The 17,870-nt window shown below is 34.3% G+C and overlaps 2 protein-coding genes across 7 annotated transcripts in view; both read left to right on the forward strand.

Moving 5' to 3' along the window:
• The window catches only part of LOC118743617 (maternal protein pumilio-like), a 678,449-nt gene extending 671,423 nt beyond the window's left edge, over nt 1-7,026 (forward strand). For both annotated transcript variants that reach the window (XM_036476391.1, XM_036476383.1), the window contains exon 9: nt 6,967-7,026. In XM_036476391.1, the coding sequence (XP_036332284.1) occupies nt 6,967-6,975 (9 nt within the window). In that variant the 3' untranslated portion in view covers nt 6,976-7,026. The remainder of the gene's footprint in view (nt 1-6,966) is intronic.
• Nucleotides 1-17,870, forward strand: part of LOC118743586 (maternal protein pumilio-like) — a 549,911-nt gene that overhangs the window by 249,548 nt on the left and 282,493 nt on the right. The window lies entirely within an intron of this gene.

The following is a 17,870-nucleotide window of genomic DNA, read 5'->3' on the forward strand; positions in this document are numbered from 1 at the left end:
CATCTTATTCGCAGAAAAAAAGTTGAAATTTGTAGACCAGTGTTATTGATACGGTTCGCTGGTTTGGTGTAAGGCCTTGGAGATGAACTATATATACACAGTGTTAGGCAGGGTACAAAGGTCAGTCCGCATTGCGATTACTGCGCCGATCAGATCATGTCCAATGGAAGCATTGAATGTGATCTGTTTGAGGTTAAGGGAACTTAGATATGGGCGTATATTGTATTGTTTTTCAGCGGACCAAGTAGCCCAAAGCTAGCCTGGACCAGCATTGCTATTTTCTCTCATTGCCCGGCAGCGGTCAAGAGACCTAGCTCCATAAGCATCACACCCCGCATAATAAAACAGTGCAGAGAGAACGTTACGGCTTTAGCTGATAGGAATGTCGTTGCCAGGAACGAATCGGAGGTTTTTGTGACTCTAAGCTATGTATATCAACAGCCGTATCTCTCAGCCTCTGGAAAAGGTGACTATTAGTAGGTGCAAAGGCCAAAAATCGTTTAGGGTTGGCAGGAGTCTGTGGCCCAGCTACTGCGCAAAAAGCACTGCATTTCTCATCAAACTCAACAGAAGGGATTTATCTCGATCAACTGCCGTTTACACAGGGCACCAGGACTGGAACACAACACATCTTGCCGTAACTGTAATTCACCAGATGCAGAATAAACGGTTGAGTATCTGCTTTGTAATTGCCCAGCTCTATGTAGGACAACATAGAATCAGGCTTCTGAACAAACTCTGCCTCTGGGGGTCACATACTTTTAAGGGCGCATGCAGATCGATTGCGAGTGCCCACAATAACTTTTTTTTTAGATTCCCAATTTGGGGTCGAACTGAAAGCAAGAGCTCTGAGTTTAAAGTGAATTTGGATGCCTTTCAAATGCACTAGAAAATTTTGGCAAAACATCTCAATTTTCAGATGATTTCTTTTTTATTAAGCCCAAGAAATTCTCAGAAATACCAAACCGTTCTGAATTTTGTAGTGAAATATTTAGTAAAATAGAAAAACATTTAAATTTTCTAGTTCCCTCTAAATCTAATATTGCTAGAACACAAAAACGAAATGAAAAACACGACGACATAAAAGCAAAACAACAACTAAAACAAGAAAACAACTCATAACAACGTCCTCTTCCTCATCCGCCTACACCTCCTTCTCCTCTCCAATGTTGTAACAACAAATAATTTCCAAATTTCCTCACATTAATTCCACTAAAAGATCCATTCGTCCTAGTCTCACACTCCACACCACACTCAACACAAAACGTGCTTTGTCTTGCCTGCCGCCGCCGCCGCCGCTCACCACACTGTCTGTCTGTGCTGTGTGACCTGGCCCTACTTGGCGCTGACTGCAGCACGCTCCAGTATGCTCGGCACGTTTTTGTTGCTTATACTAATTTTATGACTTAATATAGTCCGTGCAGTGTAGCGGGAGAGGTATAAGGGGGGGAGGGAGAATGAAATTTTGGCTGCTGATATTACATTTCTGTATGCTAGTTGTATTTGTTGCTGCAAGATGTTTACATACCTGGCCGCAACCGAATTCCCCACGTTTTGGCTGATGTTCATAACTCGAAAAAATTCGAAAAGGTTATTCGGTTGCTTTGTGCATTTAGTGTTTGAATACAGCGCTGGGACTCGTATTGGACTAGAGTAAGAGAGAGATGGAAATTAATACATATTTTTCCTTTCATTACACCGTGTGACAAAAACTGCCTTTTTAGTTTTCTTCTCCGATGTCAGGATTTTTAAAACAACTTTAAAATTTCAAAAATATGATCTATTCAAAAAATGTATTTAAAAAATGCAATGCAATATGGAATAATTGTATATGTAGGTACTAAATGAATGAGAAGATGCTGTAAATTAAAAAAAAAATTAAGTCTTTTGGTTAACAAGGACAAGAAGGTATTACGATTTTACTTTTATTTAATTTTAGTTTTTCAAACTAATAAAATGAGAAGGGCGAAATTCCAGGATGTTTTCGTGTGTATATTAGTCGTTAACGAAAAAATTTTTCAAAAATACATATTTAAAATTTTCAAGGATATTCAAGGATAAAATTTTAGAAGGACTTTTTCAGTACCTATTCGTCCTTATGCACCAAAAAATTTTAATTTTTTTAATTATACATAATTTCCTCTTTTATATGATGTCCATAATTTTATTATACACAAGCAAATATCCGGCGTGCCTCACTGCGCCTTAAAAGATTTTTACGTTGTTACTTAATCCCACAACTCGTATGGCTTCATTCATAAAAAAAAAATAAATGAAATAGATTATAAGAGCTTTATGAAGTGACATTTAAAAAAAAATCGATTTATGAAACATACTTTGTTTTTTTTTATGAATAAGGGTGTTAGTGGCAGTAATTTTCGAAGGTATTTAATACTAGAAATTTAATTTATAATCTTCTAACTCGTTGCTACATATCGTGCACTTGCTTCACTATTTACCTTATTATTTTAAATTAATGAAATTTTTTCAAATAGGTGGCAACCCGCTGTAAAAATATTTAAGCCAGTAAACTTTCTTATATCTTTTTAGTTTGATTCCTGTGCTGTAATATTTCATTTATTATATCAATTAATCAAATAATTAAAAAAAATTTCAAACTGGTGGCAACCCTACTCAAAAATATTATTGGCAGTAAACTTTTCTAAACCTCTTTGGTTTGATACCCATATTGAAATATTTAATTTATTTTATCAATTGAATCAAATTAAAATTTTCAAACAGGTGGCAACCACAACCACAAACATATTTTTAACTGTAAGCCTTTTTAAATCTCTTTCTTTTGACGGCCATGTTGCCATTTACTTGAACTGCAGTTTTCAAACAGGTTTCAACTCCCTTACTAATTTTTTTTCTATATTTTAAGTTAGACCTTTTGCAATGCATCGTCGAAAACTGCATTCGATTCATTGCATTAGTTTTCGAGTGATGTATCAAATTTTAAAAATATCAAAATCCTTTACTACTATATTTGGCCTCAAGTGTCGCGAATATATACAGTATTGGCCAATACAATAGCACCCCCATTTCAAAGTCATATTGTTTGCCACTCATGTTTATTTATTTATTTTTAAGAATTTTCAATTAAAATACAGTTCATTCTCTAACAAAACCCATATAAACCCATGTTTTAAACTTTTTAAAAGACCACAAAAAAGCGCAACAAACTTTCCCTTAAATTTCAAACTTTTTTCTCAGAAGCTCTAGAATTTTTTTGAATACACAGTTTTATAGCCCATTCAATTTTAGTCTAATGATGTGCAAGTTTCAAGTGGCTAAAAACTACCGTTGATTTTTTAGAATTTTTTTCGCCGAGGATGTTGCGGGTTTCTGCCATATAAAAATAAATTGTGTTTAGTCGCTATATGGAAGCAAATGAGACAAAAAAAAATTCTAAAAAATCAACGGTAATCTTTAGCAACTTGAAACTTGCACATTATTGGACTAAAATTGAATGCGCTATAAAACTGTGTACTCAAAAAAATTCTAGAGCTCGTTGCGCTTTTTTGCGGTCTTTTAAAAAGTTTAAAACATGGGTTTATAGGGGTTTTGTTAGAGAATGAACTGTATTTGAATTGAAAATTCTTAAAAACAAATAACTAAACATAAGTGGCAAACAATATCGCTTTGAAAGGGGGTGCTATAGATATGTCCAATACTGTATATATTTTTTATATTACAAGGAATTTGTATGATAAGGTAAACAACTAGAAGTAAGATCATGCATCGGTTTTTTTTTTCTACAAAGGTTTCTGCGAGTTGCCCGAGATCAGATTTCCTACTCGTACTTTAATTTTTGCCTACGTTTGTGCAGAAACTATAGCTCACTGACAAGCAAGCGTTGTGTGCTTGTCCAGTTTAACTGAATTTGAAGTCTACATGCCTTCTATGTAAATCCAACTCCTGCATCTCAGTCGCCAACTTTCCTGCACATCTCCACGTACCCCGCCTTTTGCCAACAACCATCAAAGCGCTTCCTTCGCCAGCACTTTAATTCCAACTCCATCATCATCTTACACTCGTAATAATATTACACATTCATTGTTTCCAAGCATTTTCTAAAATTCTTGCGCAAACATTCCCATCCCATCCCATCCCATTCCATTCCATTGCATATCATTTCATCTCAAGCCAATCCAAGTCAACTCAACTCATCAACTCAGCTATTTGTCACGACATGGAATTCGTAATTTTATTACAACAGCAACTACTGCTGCGTTGCGGCGCCGAACGAGCAAGCATCTTTCCATAGTCCACGAGCTACCAAATGGCATATGCAGTGAAGTCCTTTTTGGCGGACAGCTAAGTTGCTTTCTTCGCAGCTACGCTATGGCATGAAGGAGGAGGGGTGGGGTGGGTGTGGGGTGGGTGGCATAGAAGCGTTAGCAGCATCAACATCGGATTCCAACATTCATTCATGCAAATTTCATGCGAAAGCCAAAGTAAATGACATTTTTATGCGTAAATTGAAATGGGAGCGACGTGCTGACACGCCCACACCGCACTGACATGCTTACATACATACATACGTACGTACTACATGCAATCACGTTTCCTAGCCTAATTCACTTGTCTACTCATTTCATACTCGTACATAGCTGACAAAAGCGCGCGTACAACTGCCAAGTGCTAGTCTTTGGTTGTTGTTTTTTTTTTGTTGTAAGTGTTGTGGCAAGTGATATGTTTGCTGGGGCGGCGTAGAGGGAGGATACTGTAGATACCGGAAATATCCTCAAACCTCAAAGTGCTTTCTCATCCACTCTCGAAATTTAGTCAACCGTTTTTGTTTTTTTTGTTGGTCTACTCTTTGTTTTTGTTTGTTTGAGTTGTGTGGCTTGTAGGCGGCTTCCGTTTACTTTGTCCTTTTCGCCAGCACTCACTTTATCATGTATGTATGTTTCCCGCATTATATGTATGTAGCTGTCTTCTTGCATGCAGTCGAAGTTGTCATGCGTTTAATTAATTTTTCGTCACCACATTCATTGTCACTTTGTGTTCTGTGTGTGTATGCGTGTAAGTTTGGGAGCACATGCATGTGTGTGACTGGCCTATTCATTTCGTTCTGTTGACAAATGTTTCTTTTTGATGATACTGCTGATAAGCCGTACTAATTTGAAGAAAGAAATGTATGCGTGGAATATTTGCATTTGCTGTGAATATTTTCATTCAAAAGCTGCCGACAAAATGAATGCAAAATTTTCAATGTTTTAATGAAATATCTACTCATACCAGCGCAACAATTTTGATGAGCTTTCGAGGTATACCATAAATTGTAGTCGTTTGATTTTTATCACTGAAGACGACATTGTAACTAAAGTCGTCAGTTTTTTAAGCGGCTCGCCAAGCCTTTGCTCTGAGTTGTGGTGCTCAACTCGGATGTTTCACACAAATTGAGGGATCTTCGGTTTTTCAGTTTTATGTCGCCGCCAAATGGTCGCAAATGGTTTTTATGATAGCAACACACTGGTAGGTTGGCTATTCATTGCCGATTGCTGAACGCTGTTAAAAAACGTGTTTTTTTTTTTAAAAGTACAGTTATGTGCAGTATTTTTTTTTTAGAATATTTTTCATAATAATTTTTTTCGTTAATTTTTCGCGAAAATACATTTCATATTTAAAAAAATCATGTAAATTAATTTTTCAAACTTTTTACAAAACTTAAAAAAATTCAAAAAATTTTCATTAAATATTTTATTTCAGAATTTTTAAAAAACTTTCGAGTATGCAGTTTTGTAGCTCTTCAATTTTAGTGCATTAAAGTGGAAGTTTCAAGTCGCCGTAAAGTATCGTCGATTTTTGAAGTTTTGTTTGTCCATAATCTGGCAGAAAATGCGCAGCACCCTTGAGAAAACAAAAGACATTCTAAAAAATTAGTGGTCTTTTTTATAGCGACCTTAAAGTTGCACTTTAATGAGCTACAGAACTGCAAACGCGTTTTTTTTCTAATAATTCTGAATCCAAAATTTGAATTTTTGATGAAAATTTATTGAATTTTTTTAAGTTTTGTAAAAAGTTTGAAAATATGAATTCTTACACTCAAGGCTAATTGACTTAATCCGGTTGAGTGCAAGAAAAAAACTTTCTACACATTACAACCCGACTTTTCGCTAACTTCCTTAGCATCCTCAGGGGCTTTTCCTTTATTAAAATTAATATAAAATATTGCGAATATTGTAAAAAAATCACTGTACGAATAATTATTTTGACCACTGTATGTGAAAAAATTATCTGTCAATTATGACTCACAAGAAGAAAGTGAAAACCTAAATTAAGGCTTGATAGTAGCCTCATACTGAGGACTACATTATCTCATTACATTTATTAAATTTTTTTAGCTAATCATTTTATTTTTATTTGTATTATTATTTATTTAAGTGAAATAAGAAATTCAGGGCTTTTAAATATTTGAGGTACAGTGTTCTGCCCACAAATAAGCAATTTTTTATATTAGAGATGCTATACCAAATTATATTTGTTGCAATCAGATGTAGATTTGCCCACTGTTGATGGTGTTTTCATTTTTCACAGGAAGAACGGTGGTGCACAAAGGGTTAAGATTATTGCGAAATAAACTCTTACATCTCTCTTTGTTTTTGTTTACTTTTGGCTAAACTGATCAGCACTGATTATACGCTGATGCGCTTTTTTCGATAATGATCGAGTTTTTATTAAAAAACATTACTAATATTGCGGTTTATGAAAAAAACTTTTTTTTTGTGCATTTACATTTAGAACTACTAAAATAATATTGGCCCGTAGTCATAGTCAAAATAAAGTCGACTTTAAAGTTAGTTGCAGCTTTTTTGACAGATATCCCATTGAAAATTATGTCAAAAAGCTGCAACTAACTTTAAAGTCGACTTTATTTTGACTATGACTACGGGCCATTATTTTTGCTGAAAAAATGTACATGTATACTAAATCAACTTTTCTTTTTTCTAATTTCAGGTAAGTTGATTGAATTGGAAAACCGAGCCATTTATCTTGGTAATAATAATTTTTTTCTCGAACACTTTGAAGAAAGATTTCTATAAAATTTGGTAAGCAAATGTCCTTATCTTTTATGTGTAAATGACCACATTTCATTGTACAGGATGAGGCGTGATATGCTCTCAGGAATTTCGTTGAATACTTACACTAGCGGCAAAAAGTATTGGCACAGAGAATAATCTTTAAAATGCAACAATTTTAATTTTTATTGTTTTCTGTTATTGTTTTTTCCAATGGTTCATCCTAAATAAAAAAATATATGTATTTTCCACTCTTTGTGCAAAACTCAGGAAAATCCAGTAAGCTGTCATGTAATTTTTTTTTTATTTTGGTCCTAAAATTGCCACGCTCAGTTCTAGAAAATTTTTCGTTTTAAAAAAAATTGCCGAACCAATGTTGTTAAGGAAAGGATATTTTGCGTAAATCGACAATAAAATCTTCATATTGTTTACTTTCGTTCAAAAGCTGCAACGTCCATTTCTATGGGTTAATCGCTCTACTTAAACAAAAATTTTTCCGAACAAACATTTTTACTACAAAAAAAAAAAACGTTTTTTGACACCTTGCTAAGTAAATTCTTCACCAGTAGCGAAACCATGAGTAGAAAAATATTAATCAAAGCATTTTTTTTCGTGCGAAATTTTCATTAACCAAAGATCAAGAATTGTTCAGTTAAAAATTAAAATCCTCATAATTTTAATCAATAATAAAAATTTATATTCTAGCAAGTATTTAAATCGTTGCTAATATTTTTTGATATTATAGTTGATAGTTTTGCTCTTCAGAAGCTTGCTGAAGACGCTCTTTCTAATGCTTTCAATTCGAGTAAAGTTGTTCCTTGAGAAAAGCTATTTTCATGATCATGAACATGGGAATCAATTTGATATTTATACCCGAGCGCACTTGTGCACAAGGGTATTATAACTTTGTTCACATAACGGTTGTTTGTAACAGGCAAAACGAATCGAGATAGATATAGACAAATGTATACATAAATGATCAGAATGAACAGAGAAATCGATTAAGCGGTGACTGTCTGTCCGTCCGTCCGTCCGTCCGTCCGTCCGTCCGTCCGTCCGCCCGTCCGTCTGTGCACACGATAACTCGAGTAAAAATTGAGATATCTTAACGAAACTTGGTACGTGAACTTCTTTTGGGCGTGGGACGGATGGTATTGAAAATGGGCGAAATCGGATAATAACCACGCCTACCTCCCATATAACGGTAATTTTAAGAAATACGAAAACTGCGATATTTTAGTAACTACTGAAGATAATCTACTCAAAATTGATACTTACAATGAGTTTCAGACGGAAAACATGAATATTAAAAATTTTTGGAAAATGGGCGTAGCCACGCCCACTTATTGTTACATGTGTATGTCTTGGTAACCGCTGCACCAATTTCTTCCAAACTTGGCACAGTTGTTGGCCTTAGTACAGCATACTAAATGGCTGAAAATTTTAAAAATCGGACAATAACCACGCCTACCTCCCATATAACGGTAATTTTCAGAAAAACGAAAACTGCGATATTTTAGTAACTACTGAAGATAATTCACTAAAAATTGATATTTGCAATGAGTTTTAGACGAAAAATAAGAATATTACAAAATTTTGGCAAATGGGCGTAGCCACGCCCACTTATGGTTACATGTGTATATCTTGGTAACCGCTACACCAATTTCTTCCAAACTTGGCACAGTTGTTGGTCCTGGTACAGCATACCAACTTGCCGAAAATTTCTAAAATCGGACAATAACCACGCCCACATCCCATATAACGGTAATTTCGAGAAATACAAAATCTTCGATAAATCAGTAAATATTGAAGCAAATTTATTCAAAATTGATGATTGCAACAATTCTTTACCAAGAAATACGTTTATGACAAAATTTTGGAAAATGGGCGTAGCACCGCCCACTTGTGATCACATATATGTATATCGGTAACCGTTCTACCAATTTGTACCAAACTCGGTGTGGTTATTGTGCTTGCCACTTAAAAGCAAAACGTTGAAAATTATTGAAATCGGACTAAAATTACGGCCGCTTTTTATATAACGGTAAATTTCAGAAATGCTTGAAACTGTAATATTTCGCACCCCGGCTTATCATGTAGCTTTCGGAAAGGTGGAAAACCTATATTTAATACTTGCGCCGGGTATTTAATGTTCGGCTCCGCCCGAACTTAGACTTTCTTACTTGTTTTTACAACATTTAAGACAATATCGCTTAAAATTTTAAGAACGAAAAGTGAAAAATTTAGCCCCAGTCAGACTTGTTTTTAAAACACTATTTTCTCTCTGAGTGTAGAAATGAGCCCAATGAACAAAATATGTCAAGAATCTCATAGATTGAGTGGAGTACTCTAATGATATGTACATTAGCGTGGGCCGAAAATCCGCTTTTTAGCAAAAATAATGGCTCTAAAAACAATCTGTGTGGAAGATGACAGTTTTTGGTCAATATCTTAGGCTCGCCCACATCCATTCAAATTCTATTTGCTAAAAAAATAAAAATTAATTAATACATTTTTTTTTAATAAAACTGCAAGTATCTTTGAAAGTATTAGTCCTACATAATTTGGTATATGAACCTTTTTTTTAGAGAATCGAAGCAAGTCAAGAAAAACTTTGATGGACTTGGGCGGGTCTAAGATATTGACCAAAAATGGTCATATTTCACACAGATTGTGTTTAGCGCATAATAAACCATATTTTTGCCATTACCAATTAAAATTATAAAAAAATCGGATTCTCGGCCCACGCTAAGGTACATATATCAAGAAATAATTTACTTCTCTAGTTGAGAAGTTCAAACATGTGCTAATATAATAAGCAAAAGAAGCCATTTTATATTGCATACTTCTAGACGTGATACAACCCTTTGGCGAGTAAAGCATTGAGCGAGTATGCGGCTCACATTAGGATGACATACTTTTAGAATGATGCTGTTAGATTCAATTGGTTCAATTTTGTAAACTGCCGTTTACCTAATACATGGTTGTTTTAATTTGAACCTAAATCTTCTTCATGTACTAAATTACTTTTGATTGTTTCCAAAAGCCACAACAAAACTTTGAGATTCTGCAAACCCAAGTTTTTGTAATAAAAATTTGCTTGTATTTCGCAATCTCATTTTATTTTTTGCTGTGCACCCACACTGAACTCTTTGTTCCACAATATGTTTTTATTCTGCGGAATCCAATTATGATAAAAACTATTTTGTGTTTTTTTTATTATTTTTTCGCTTAACATCAATGTACACATATGAACAAACATGAGTACGCACTTTGTTATTTTTAATTGAATATGTTTTTGCTCACTCGTTCAGCGATAAGAGGAAACAACTTGGATTGTAACATTTCCGCTGTGACACTGATTGTGGCCGTTATTTCATAAAAAAAAAAAAACGATAAAACATATGCACATAAATAATGCAAAAAAAAACTATCGCTTTCTGTATAACTCTTCAACAAGTGGCGGCAATTTCAATTTCACTGATAAAATATTACATACAATACATGAAGGCAAATAAACAACAAAGGAAAGAGGGTATTTATAAATGCGTCAACGAGACATTTTTGCTGAACACAGTTCATATGCAGCGTACTCCAGCTAATGACTTTCGAAAAATGATAACAAACAAAAATTTTTGTAATTTCCTAATACACTTTGGCAGTGACGCAATTTTGTTATTGCTTTTGAAGACTATTACTACTATTTTTTTTACTAGCAATTGCCCGTCGCTCAAAAGCAAAAACTGTTTGTTAAGTAAAAAGTCTTGCAGGGCAATTTTGCCTATGACAGTTGCAAGTCTTTTGTAAGACAATTGAAAGACCGTATTTAGGCAAGATTGTTTCACTGAATTGGTTTATTTGGCACGAGAGTATTACAAAAAAGCTCCCTTGCCAACTTTCATGGTGAAAAGCTCTTTTAATTCGGTCTTATTTTGACCAGTTTTGACTATATTTCTTTTGTTTATTTAGTATTTATATTTTTTTTTATAAAAGTGTAGCTCGTTATCTAACAAAAACCTTATAAATTATTAGAGGTATATTACAAACTTTGTGCAAAAATTATAAAATCTAAACTTTCAACTTAATCATATTTTTTTAAATGTTTTCGAGTAAAAAGTTTTATAGCCTATCAAATTTTTAATTTTAGTGTAAGTTTTAAGTTGCCAAAAAATCGTGTTGATTTTTGGCAAATTTTTCTTAGGCATTTTCTCGAAAATTTCTTACCAGAAAAAAAATTATAAAAAATCAGCGCAATTTTTTAGCAACTTAAGAGTTACACTTTGTTATACAAAATTTAATTGCGTACTCAAAAAAAAAAAATCCAAAAAATCGAATTAAAAAGTAGAAAATTTTGATGCAACTCTGCAGAATTTTCATAACTAGTGTTCGCAAAGCGGTTGAAATTCAACCACTAAAATTGAGTTGAGTTAAGTTGAAGTGAATTCAGGTGAGGTTAGTTTAGATAAGTTAAGATGAGTTAGAGTGTGTGGAGCTGAGGCGAGATGAGTTGCGGTGAGATAAGGTTAGTTGAGGTGAATCACTTTAGTTGGGGTGAGTTGAAGTGAGTTCAGATAAAAAGAGGCGATTTTGTGGTGGGGGGAGTTGATGTGAACGGAGAGGAGTTGATGCGAGGTTAGTTGAGGTGTGATGAGGGTAGCACATAGCATAACATAACAAAATAACATAACAACAAACGGAACATAAAATAACAAAATAACTTAACATAATAGATATACCACAACATAACATAACGTAACATAACAACTTATTATACATATCTCATTCTTCAGTTTAATCTTTTTCTTTGTCTCTGTTTTTATCTCTATCACTTTTTGTCTCTCTATCTTTGTCCCTATCGTTTTATTTTTTTTTTTATTTTTGTATTTATATTGCCCCAAACAGTCGCGACGATGGCCGAGTGCAGTACACTTGTGTGGCACTCGAGAGATCCGCGGTTCGAGATGACTTTTTAAAAGCGTTGTTGTTTTTTTTGCTTCTCTAATATTTACCACCCGCATACTAAATAGGCTTTTTGCTTCGTTTCTTTATTGAGGACATTAAATACGCATACAATAATATTTAAGTACATATGCGCTTTTATTTTTATCAATAGTCCTCCTAAAGTTTTCCTCCACTTGTTGTGTACTTCCATCCCCACTTATGTATGTATATTTTTATGTACATATGAATACATGCGCGCTATAAAGTAGGCGTGTTCATTACATATTCTACAGTTACTCAAGCGTAATTTTAGATTGTCCCAAAAGTTTTTCTTTGCTCTTGTGCAAATTCAATTTTATGTCCACCGGAACTTTAACTGCCTTACTTTGCCTTGTCTTTTGTCTTGCCAGCCGGTTGGCTTGCTTTTCTTCCACATATTTCTTATGTACTTCAAATTAGTTGTAAAGCACAAAAAGACAGGCCTACCTTTACATATACAGGCATTTAACCTCATTCGCCATGTAAGTTGATTTCAATAGAATTCACTCAACAGTCGACATCTCGCGAGATAGAATTAAGAATTTTTCCAGGAAGTGGTTGCTTTGGTAGAAAGTAGAAGCTCGTTCACAGAGTTGACAGAAATGCTGCCTAAACGGATCGCAAAAAGCTCATTCTGTTCACTTCGTTCTGTTGACGTCAACTTTCTTCCAACCGCTTGTTAACAATGCTTAAATTTTATTATTATTTTTTTTTTTTTTTGTGAGAATGCCTTAGGACGTATTATACTCATACATCGTCAAACTACCAAAAGAAACTTATTCATTAGGGTGCAACACCAAAGAAAGTTGCGGTTTTCCGCCAAAATATTTCAGAAAAATATTAAGATTTACGTGAGCTGGACCGATTTGAAAATACCCCCAAAAATTTATTTATTTTTTTCGGTTGATGCAGACCTTTTAATCTTGAGCTTTTCTTTCACTGAGGCAATTTTTTGGAAAAAAATATTTTTAAAAACTAATTTTATTTATAAAAAACTCGATTTTTGGAGGTATTTTCAAATCTGTTGTGCTCAGATAAATCTTGATATTTTTCCGAAATATATTGGCGGAAGTCATAAAATATAAGAAATTCTACAATTGCAATGGGAAAAAACTACGATTTTTTCGTATGGACAGTGACGCACTCTATTATACATACGTTACATTTTATCGCTACTTTTCTGCTATGTTGGCAAATAATGCGCCCAGATGTAGGCAATATTTAGTTTATTCCTTTATTAGGGCTTGCGTTCAATTCCCAACCAGCATATGAAATAATATTCTAAAAACGAAAAATGTTTGAAAAATTTCCTTGTATATAGTCCCGATTGGGGTGGGATGCGGTCCTCGATTAAGGCCAAAGTGGATCCCTCCCGTAATAGCAACCTTATTTCCATGATTACCAAGGACCCATATTAAATCTACTTCGTACTGACTAACAACTCCATTCGATGAGATTTGCGCTCCTAAATCAGTTTAGACTTTTCGTCATTATGACGATGATAAATTACCGCGCTGCAGCAGGTGGTAGGCAGCAAGTACTTCTATCTGGAAAATACTTCCAAAGTCAGATAGATGGATTGCTCTTCCATTATATCCTATCGTAACTATCTCTTCATAAATCCAATTCTCTAAGTCTTATAGCAGACAGTGAAGCTGTGCACTTTATGTGAATGTTTAGGTTTGTAATAACATTTGCCGAAATTCAAACAAAATTTACTCTCAACAAAATTTTTATTTTCACCATCTTGGCCGAAACGTTTTGGCTCACTGGGTTACTTAAGTCAACTGATATAGCATTCAACCGGAAGTATGGCACTATGAGCATGTGTGTTTTAACTTTTACAAATGTGTTAGTACATATACATTTGTTTTGTACAACGTTTGGCTTGGCTTCCTCAAAAAGTTGTCAAACAGATCTGAGCGAGGGAGAATACAACGAAAATTGAATTTCCTGTTATTGGCACAAAGGGAGTCAGAGAAGTGGTGCACAAAGCGAGATTTGGGTAAAAAGCAAAAGAGATGCAAGGGAGCGCAAATAAAATGCAAGAAATTCTCTTACAAAAATAAAATAATAAAAATACAAATTTTTGTAAGCTACAAATTTCAGTTTTAAAGTATCTATAAATGAAATTTAAATTTTCGAAATTTAATTTCTAAAATGCAGCTCAAAAATTGCTGAACAAAAATAAATAAAAAATGCGATTTGTTGGCGGAAAAATTTCATATGTCACGCCCCGATGACAAGTGTTGGTTTGAACTTGTGCACACCTTTGTTGGGAGGTGGTGCGCTTTGAGCGGAAAGTGGAGTGGAATGCGAGTGCATGGAATACAGCTACATAAAAGTATGTAAGCTTTTATTTGCAAAAAAAGAGAGAAAACAAAAAAAAAAATATTGGCGCACGAAAAAAGTGTCAACTTGCAATGGCAACCCTTGTCACTCAAATTGTGATGAATTAACGTTTGCAATGATATCTGTTCGCGCGCTCCTAAAAACACAGCGGCGACAGCCAAGTAGTTTACTAAAGACTGTAAATATGTGACGCACCGGCGCGCTACTACATTCACACTTGGTAGTAGTTATTAGTATTTGGAGTGTCAATGCGTGCTGCTTGCTGCCTGCCTACCTCAGCTGTGCTGTGGTGAGTCCACCCTAATCAATCACTTGGTGCCACGGTTCAAATGTGGCGCAACGCAGCGCAATGCAGGGTGTATGGCTGATGGGTTGATGAGTTGATGGACTGATAGTCGAAGCAGGCAAAAAGGTGTGTGTGTGTGTGTTTTCTCTTTCTTGGTTTTATGGTTTATCGGCGTAGCCCACACAAATTTTGCTCACAAATAAGGCCCCCTCGCTCTGCTTTTTCATTAGACTTCGAGTTTTTTTTTCTTTTGCGTAACAGTGACAGATCGCCTTGTTTCCACATGAAAATTAAAAACAAATTTGTTCTAACTAGAGTGTCATAGTAGGAGAAAAAGTAGAACTAATATTTTTTCTCCTCTTTCTCTCTCACATCTATGCGGAAAATTTTCAATATTTCCCCGAAACAAAATTTCCATATTTGCAAACATGCAACTTTTTGTAGTAACTGAGACGCACTGGCGAGCGTTTAAGTCCAGCACTAACTATACTAGAAAAAACGCTGTTCTAAAACTCGGTCTAGCAAAAATTGAATAGCCGAAAAATTCGTTTTAGCAAATTTAGAACATAAGAGGAACAAAAAAACGGAGCAGCTAAGCCGTGGGCGCTTGCGATTTTCACACGCACACGATTCCGTTTCCTTTGCTTACATTTTCCCTGTTTGTAAAAAAAATCCCCCTTTTTGTTATTGAAAATTGTATAAAGCGAGCGAACTCATGCTTGGCACAAGAGCGCAACGCAACGTCACCGCGTGATATCAAATCAAATCGCTTGCACCTTCGACGTCACACACCCTTCATGTCGCCAACGCACCGCACCTAGGCGAAAGAACAATCAGCAAAACTGTCAGCGCTAGCGTCGCTCCAATGCCGGTCGGTGGTCGCATTCGTGCCTGCTAAGCCAAGCGCTTTATGCAGCTCTATGCCATTTTAGGCGCGGCGGGAGTGAGTGAGAGTGGTGCTGTGTGTCGTCGGCGCAGCATTTGTTTGCTTCACTGGTTGCTGCCGGGTTGGTTGGTTGGTTGCCCTGACGAATCGTTTTTCAATCGATTCCCAATGTAAATACAATTGATTTCGCATTTGATTTGATTTTTATTATTGCTGTGATTCGTTTTTGTGTTTTTTTTTTTTTACTTTTCACTTGCCAATGCTGTTGTTGTAGATTATTTCTTTTATTCTGATTTTCTTTTTTATTTTCTTACTTTTTGTGTGAGTGCCGCCGAAATTGAAAATGTACGCTGCGCGGAAATTGCGCGTTTAAAAAATGCATTGTATGTTTTAAGTTGCATTTCTGTGTGTAGTAGTGTGCGAAAAGAACTGCATGTTTCGCGCATGTATGCATTGAAATTTATTTGAATATTTCATAGTTTAATATTAATGCTCATGCCATATGTTGGATTTCCGTTTGCTGCAACATTTATTACAAAAATGTAATAGTTCCTTTTTGCGCTCATACTCTTTTATGAAATTTATATTTTTTTTTTAGGTTATACATAAATAATAAAATGCACAATAAATTGAAAGTTACGAAAACTATAAACTTAAGAGAAAAAACATGAACAAATAGTACAAACAAATCTGAATTTGTGCCAAACGCATGCAAATGCATTTTTATGGCTTATTTGAGCTTTATTCAAACGAAACATTCTCTATACAGCTGCAGAGTTTTTTAAGTTTAATTTTTTATTTTTACTATAATAGCAAATTTTAGCAGATTTTGGACTACTCAATCCGTATTAGAATTAAGAATTTAAAAAAATACTCAAAAGCCTTCCAAAAGCGTATGAAGCTAGTAGAGAGGTTAAGGTTGGAAAGAAAAAACAAGCTAATTTTTCAATTCCGGCTTCGGATACCGACTCAGCGACTCAAAGTCAATGTGTTTCGTTTAACGGACAAAAAAATTTAATTTGGTAAAAAGCTAACAAAATTGGTGTGAAATTTTTGTATCACCTTTTTTATTTCTTTTCATTCAAAATTGTTGAGCAAATTTATTTTTTTTTTTTTTTTAGTTTTTTACCGATTTTTTTTTTGCAAATAACTTTTTTTGCCAACGTTTTTAAAGTTTTTAATCAAAACTATGAATAGCAAAGTTAATTTTTAACTAAATTTTATTTATCAAAAATTGGCTTTCACCAAAAGTTTTATGTATGTACATTAGATTGCATCACTTCCCATACAAATATGTACCTCCAAAAATTTTGTTTTTTATGAATTAAAAATTGTTTTTTTTTTAAATGACAAAACAGTTTAAAGCATTTTTTTTTAATTTTTATTTTGGGTTTAGAAACTTCCGAATTCTGACTTGTGAACGGACTCGTTCGACGGAGAAAATAATAAAAAATATCGACAAGAATTTAAGAAAATAGCTTCTTAACCACAATGATTTTATCAACATTTTTTAACCGACTTCACAAAAAAGATAAGGTTATCAGTTCGTCGGAATATTTTGTATACCGCGGACCACGTTAACCGATTTCGATAATTCTTTTTTTCATCGGAAAGGTGGTACCTCAAGGGTGGCCCTGTACTAATTTTGTTAAGATCCGATAATTGAATCGTGAGGAAATTCACGATAATTTAAATTTTTATATGATAATTGAAGTCGGCTTTGTTTTTTCCTTAAAAAGTTGTTGTTTCATCTCCATACATACATATCGTTGCTAAAAGGGTTTTGTATTTAGTTTTCTTCCATTCTAATTTATCCAATAAATTATTTTGTATAACTATTTATGAGCGATTTTTTTTTTGGATTTTTTATACCTTTCATGAGCATGAAATGGTATTATAACTTTGGTCCGATGTTTGTAAGTACCAGAACAAAAATAGATAGACCCATTAAAATGTATACTTATATGATCAGAACGTCGAGCTGAGTTGATTTATCCATGTCCGTCTGTCCGTCTGTCCGTCTGTCCGTCTGTTTGTATGCAATCTAGTCTCTCAGTTTTCGAGATATCCTGATAAAATTTGGTAGGTGGGTGTATTTTTATAATGTATTAATCATTTGTCGGAACCGGAAGAATCGGACCACTATAACATATAGCTCCCATACAACTGATTGTTCAGATATAAGATTTTTCGTTATAATTTCTCCATTTATGCAGCCACGAACATGAAATTTTGCAGCACTTGCACCCATTATAAACAGAATGCTTATAGTGAAAATTACAGAGATCGGTTCACTATAACCTATAGCTCCCATACAACTGATTGTTCAGATATAAAA

Source organism: Rhagoletis pomonella, unplaced genomic scaffold, assembly GCF_013731165.1.
Source record: "Rhagoletis pomonella isolate Grant_MI unplaced genomic scaffold, Rhpom_1.0 Rhpom_scaffold_00001, whole genome shotgun sequence".
NCBI lineage: Eukaryota > Metazoa > Arthropoda > Insecta > Diptera > Tephritidae > Rhagoletis > Rhagoletis pomonella.